Below are 6,331 nucleotides of genomic sequence, written 5' to 3' on the forward strand. Positions count from 1 at the left end.
TAATTCAAGTGAAACACAAACAGGTAAAACAGTCTGGTAATAGACTTGAAACATCGCAAACAAATCCACTTAATTTTTTTTATTATTAATGGCATGTATTTTTCCAAAGCAAGTAGGAGGAAAAAATGTATGGAATCACACACACACACACACACACACACACACACACACACACACACACACACACACACACACACGCATAAACCAAATTACCTATCAAAAGTTTGGAAACTTTCAGATTTGTTTTTAAAGGAGTCTCTTGTGCTCATGCTTCTGCTTTGATCAAAAATACAGCAAAAACAGTAATTTTGAGAAATATTATTACAATTTAAAATAGCTGTTTTCTATTAATACATACTGTAAAATTGTAATTTATTCCTGTGATGCAAAGCTGAATTTTCACATGATCCTTCAGAAATCATTCCAATGTGCTGATTTGATGCTAAGAAAAGTTTGGGGTCAGCAAGATTTTTAATTTGAATATTCAGCAAGGATGGATTAAATTGATCAAAACCTTTTTTCTTTTTCATTTAACTTTTTTTTTAAAATGTTGTTTTCTTCAAACAATCTAGAAAAATATACCACAGTTTATTTTACTCAAAAATAATTAAAACCCTATAAAGTGAGATAAAGAGACAGAAAACATTCCCCAAGTCAGTTCATTCTTTTTGTATTTATTCAGTTAAAACAGTGTAATTACAACATTTACAAGTATCCCTGATCACAGTGCAGAGCTTTAGACCATAAATCAGTTATACATATAAATCAGTTAGACATATTTGGAAAGATAAAGAATAAATGACAAAAATAACAATATAACTGCTCTTTTTACTTCTTTATGAGAGCATATACAGCACAATAATCCTCTTCATCAAAGAACCTTGAGAATTACTGTTCAAACAATCTTTAGGAAGAAAGATAAAGGGAGAAGGTGAAAGGAATAAAGGAGAATGTGAGAGAAATGGACAATAAAAGAAGGTTGAGTGAACTTCTGAATCCACTTGAGTTGAATTCAACAAATCCAGGTGGGTTGCTGCCCATGTAAGACTTGATCCAATCCTGGTACCGAGAAACTCTGGCGAACACACTTGGATATTTGGGATCATCACATCGTTTTGCACCAAAACTCACAATGCCGGACTGAATCCACCGGGAGTCATTCCTACGGACCAATGGACCTCCAGAGTCTCCCTGTATTGACAAACATTCAGCATTAATATCTCTGACAACATACTGTGAACAACTGTTATAGACATAAGAATGCTATAGTTTATCCCAATTGTAAAAGTATGCCGGCCATGCGTCTTTTTAAATAATTTACAGTGGAAGCGCTAAGTGTTATTCTCAAAACAAGTGAAGCCTAAACATTTTGATTGCCCAGTGGTTGCTGGCTGCTGTATAGGTCCCTGTCCTCTCCAGATAAATGTAAGGGATGCGAGCCAAAAAAAAAAAATCAAATTGCACTTCGAATAAATATTTTTCCCAAAGATAGTTTCTGTTATTTTAAGTAGTTCTTATCATGATGACATACGTTCAAAGGAACGTTTTTCAAATTAGTTTGGTTTTATTTAGTTATTTGATGGTGTCAGGGTGTGGCTACATGATTTTGCGCTTGTGATTGAGTGTCCGATAGTGTCGGGGGGACCATGATACCACAGTTCCAGCTCACAATTAATACTGCGCAGACTCTGGCTCCAATTGATGTCATCAGCACAAGATGACAGCGGCCATTTCTGAGACATTTTGGATTTTTTTTTTTATTTTACAGTTGAAGGAAGTGGAGATGCGTAGTCCTTTTTTTTTTTTTTTTTTTTACAGTCTATGTGTAAAACAGTACTCGTCACTGTCACTTTTTACTTAGCCGTCCAATCACAGTGGAGGATGGGTGAGATAAATACCATACTGGCCAACCGCTGCGTGAATAATAATGTAGAAGTTAATATTGCTGTAATTGTTGATGAAACAAATGATCTGCAAAATCACATACTAGTACATTACTTCCATGGCCTCTGCCTCTAAAATGCTGTCAAGAACATCCAGCTGAGAGTTTTCATAAGGCTAGCAATGCTTTGGTGGACACATAGCCTGTATGTTTCAATTGTCCTTTTGGTGGTACATCTCTTTTTTTATTTTATTCATTTATTTTCAGCAGCACAGTATGCAACGATTATTAGCAAATTCTTACGGGTTCTTAATTTTTAAGGGTAAGTTCATCCAAAAATAAAATTTCTCTTTTAATTTACTCACCCTCATACCATCCAAGATTTAAGTGACTTGTTTTCTTCAGTAGAACAGTAAATTGAATTTTTATCTGAAACTGGTATTTGATGATTCATAAAATGTAAATCCACAGCTACCATCATTTTAAAAGTGTCAAAAAAGCATATACAGGCATCATAAAGTTGAAGGATTAGTTCACTTTCAAATTAAAGTTTCCTGATAATTTACTCACCCCCATGTTATCCAAGATGTTCATGTCTTTCTTTCTTCAGTCGAAAATAAATTAAGGTTTTGAAAATATTCCAGGATTTTTCTCCATATAGTGGACTTCAATGGCCTCCAAACGGTTGAAGGTCAAAATTACAGTTTCAGTGCAGCTTCAAAGCATTCAAAGAAGAAGAGAGCTAGTTCAAGATGAGCATTTATGGTTAAAATTTACATAATTTTAATTTTTTTTAGAAAATGAGTGATGGTTTCTCTAGATAAGACCCTTATTCCTCGTCTGGGATCGTGTAGAATGCTTTGAAGCTGCAATGAAACTGTAATTTTGACCTTCAACTGTTTGGAGGCCATTGAAGTCCACTATATGGAGAAAAATCCTGGAATGTTTTCATCAAAAACCTTAATTTCGTTTTTTGACTGAAGAAAGAAAGACATGAACATTTTGGATGACATGGGGGTGAGTGAATTTTCAGGAAATTTTAATTTGAAAGTGAACTAATCCTTTAATACCTGTGGCTCCTGATGATACATTGAGGTCTGCACATCCTGATATTTACTGAGTTAGAATCGTTCCTGGGTCAACATTTGTTGATCCTGGAACAACATTCTAGTCTGAAAATTTAGTCTTAACCCTATTCCTACCCCTAAACCTAACCCCACCCATAAGTTATCCCAAAAATCAGAGGGAAATGATAGATGATAGAAATGATAGAAGCACCAATTCACAATTTTAAGCCTAAACTTGACATAATCTGTAAACTTGTCCCTCAAATCTGATTGGTTGATTTGAATGTTGTTCCAGGATCAACAAAAATGTTGACCCAGGAACATGTTGAACTCAGCAATATCAGGTTATGCTTGGGGGCTTATGATGGGCGCACTAACTGGCGCAAATGCATTTACTAATTTAAGAACGTGGTGCTGAAGGGGAAAACGCGAACGGCGCCTGACGCAAACTAGCAAACACACTTGCGCTGCGCCTTTCGTTGCATTGCGCCGGGTGTATTATAGGGCCCTAAATTTTAATTTTTTGTGTGAACTATCCCTTTAATGATTGATGTCTTACCTGACATGAACTTTTCCCTTCCACGTTTAAAAATCCAGCACAAATCATATTGCTTGTGATGCCCCCTCCATAAGCATTATTACAGTCACTGTTGTTCACAAGTGGTAACATCACCTGCTGCAGTATGTTAGCAGCCGGGCCTGTGACACAGATCAGAGGTCAAATTTTATGGCTTTTAAAAAACATTTCTAGGTAAGCTGTTGAGGTTTACAGTATTGATTATATTCAGTTATTTGGCAAGCAAATGTTCACTCACCTTCAGACTGTAGCGTTCCCCATCCAGTCACCCAGCTCTCTGCACCTCCAGCAAATACACTACCAGCAGCAGCCAGACAGACTGGCTTAATGTAATCAGAGAAATTCAAAGAAGTGGAGAGCTGGACCAGTGCTATGTCATTGTCAAACTTAGGAGTGTCATAGTTAGGATGGCTGATTATTCGACTCGCTGTCCTGTATGTCTCATTAGGGTTTGAGCCCGATTGTTTCCAACGCCCGAAGTACATCACTATGTCAGACATAGCGTAACTGTAAACAGAGAATGGCTCTTTTAATCCCACTTTTGTCAATCTACAATTGTATCTTAAGCTTTAAGATTTAAACTTACTCCTTGAAGCAGTGAGCTGCAGATAAAACCCAGTCTTTATTGATTAGACTCCCGCCACAGAAATGGCCATAGGGGCCGTGAATGCTGACTTGCCACGGCCAAGACCCTGCCGTTGCGTCCTCCCCTCCAACAATCTTTGTGTTAAGGGGGGCTTGGCCACATACTAATGTGAGAAAAGATGATATCAAAAATTCCTTGTTAAAATGCCTCGCACATAATAGAAACATTCTGCGTGGAACAAGAGTTTAATGGTCATTATGACAACTTACCATCTAACTGGCAGAGGGAACCTGTGTGGGTAGACAAAAACAAAGTAATTAGACGGTCATTTGGACAGAGCTGATAAACTGTTACTGACACTTTTAAACTCTTACATCAGTGCAGGCGCATACCATTGGCATGAAAACAAGATAAAACCTTCACCTGAAGAATGCTATATATGGATTTTAGCCAAAATCCCTGTAATATGATTTCATAGTCATGACATGAATAAAGTAACTAACCTCATTTAAATTTAATTGCTTGTTTATTTATTTATAAATAAATAAATAAATGCTATTGCATCTAATTTTGTCATTTTATAGATTTTACCTGCTATGTTGAGAAGTATGGTTCCAGCAATACTCAAAGCTGTGTTAAACTTCATATCGGATCTGTGATCTGACAGCTGTTTCCTCAACTGTCAGTTTTCTAATGAGAAGTAAAGCAAGCACTGCCACATTTATCAAAAGCTCTCTGTCCCCACCCCTTTTCTGAAAAAAAAAAAAAAAAGCTAACGTCAATTTTGTCCTCTTGGCAAGTTTAATAACTGACCGAAAATTGAACAAGCAGTTTATAGCTAGATTATATTGCAACACTTTTTGACTCTTTGCAACATAGCTTGCAGAAAGCATGTAAGCACAGAAGCACAGAAAAAAAATAATCTCCAATCTATTCTTCATAATTGAATTCATACATGTATAATGAAATACATTCATACCCAAATACACTAATTTATTTACTGGTGTAATTGTATTCCCTTCCAAATCTAACATCTGCAGACATGTACATTTAATCCAGAATCCATCTCTGTATAGATGGTGGGTTACATACAGTATATAAAAAAAGTCTGTGAATGCTAGATGTGGTAGGGATTGTTCTAACTTTTTTTTCTTGGTATCAGCAGCCATATCACCCTGTAGCCCAAGACTGGTTGCCCACTGAAGCTAAGCAGGGCTGAGCCTGGTTAGTACCTGGATGGGAGACTTCCTGGGAAAACTAGGTTGCTGCTGGAAGAGGTGTTAGTGAGGCCAGCAGGGGGTGTTCACCCTGTGGTCTGTGTGGGTCCTAACACCCCAGTATAGTGATGGGGACACTATACTGATAAAAAGCACCGTCCTTCGGATGAGACGTTAAACCGAGGTCCTGACTCTCTGTGGTCATTAAAAATCCCAGGATGTCCTTCGAAAAAGAGTAGGGGTGTAACCCCGACATCCTGGCCAAACTTGCCCATTGGCCTCTGCCCATCATGGCCTCCTAATCATCCCTATACACTGATTGGCTTCCTCACTCTGTCTCCTCTCCACCAATAAGCTGGTGTGTGGTGGGCGTACTGGCGCAATATGGCTGCCGTCGCATCACCCAGGTGGATGCTGCACATTGGTGGTGGTTGAGGAGATTCCCCCTTCAATATGTAAAGTGCTTTGAGTGCCCAGAAAAGCACTATATAAATGTAAGGATTATTATATTATTATTATCTCTGTTCATGAATTTTTATATTCACTACTATTAAGTGTCTGTGAATGTTACATTTTGTTGGGTCTGTGTGTTTTTTGTTTGTTTGTTTGTTTGTTTGTTTGTTTTATTACAATAAAAAAAATTGAAGTAGCCAAAAAAGTAATCTTGCTTATTGCTTGAAGTAGTGAAATTGTTGAAAATTCACCTGTGTTAATTAATTGTGATACTGTGATAAAAGAAAACCGATTTATATGATATCTATCTTTAAAAGTTGTGAGTTCAGTATTTTATAAAATCTATTCAGACATATGATGGGGACATAAAAATGTACTGTAGTTTAAATGCCAGCCAGGGGTTCGCAATTCCAGTTCTTCTTCTTTTTGTGTTAACAGGTTTCTGGTACCTGGGGTGAAGTGACACTGAACATGACTGCATGTAATTATAACCCTTTGAGAACATTAGAAGAATTTACTCTCACACAGCAGGTAAAACCAGACTACTTT

At 37.1% G+C, this 6,331-nt stretch overlaps 1 protein-coding gene across 1 annotated transcript; it reads right to left on the reverse strand.

Annotated features, from left to right (window-relative positions):
• Positions 1-906: 906 nt before the first annotated feature.
• LOC137024942 (trypsin-2-like) lies at positions 907-4,758 on the reverse strand. Its single transcript, XM_067392905.1, has 6 exons — positions 4,704-4,758; positions 4,382-4,402; positions 4,113-4,275; positions 3,765-4,033; positions 3,509-3,648; positions 907-1,191 (listed from the first exon to the last, which is right to left on the reverse strand). Exons 1-6 carry the CDS (start codon positions 4,756-4,758, stop codon positions 907-909), a joined length of 933 nt encoding a protein of 310 aa, XP_067249006.1.
• Between the last annotated feature and the right edge of the window lie 1,573 nt (positions 4,759-6,331).

This window comes from Chanodichthys erythropterus, chromosome 8 (assembly GCF_024489055.1).
Source record: "Chanodichthys erythropterus isolate Z2021 chromosome 8, ASM2448905v1, whole genome shotgun sequence".
Classification (NCBI taxonomy): Eukaryota; Metazoa; Chordata; class Actinopteri; order Cypriniformes; family Xenocyprididae; genus Chanodichthys; species Chanodichthys erythropterus.

Coding starts and splice junctions, on each gene's coding strand:
- LOC137024942 (XM_067392905.1), bottom strand. CDS start 4,758: ATGAAGTTTAACACAGCTTTGAGTATTGCTGGAACCATACTTCTCAAC. Junction 4,403..4,703: donor CATACTTCTCAACATAGCAG/GTAAAATCTATA, acceptor CTACCCACACAG/GTTCCCTCTGCCAGTTAGAT. Junction 4,276..4,381: donor TTCCCTCTGCCAGTTAGATG/GTAAGTTGTCAT, acceptor TTCTCACATTAG/TATGTGGCCAAGCCCCCCTT.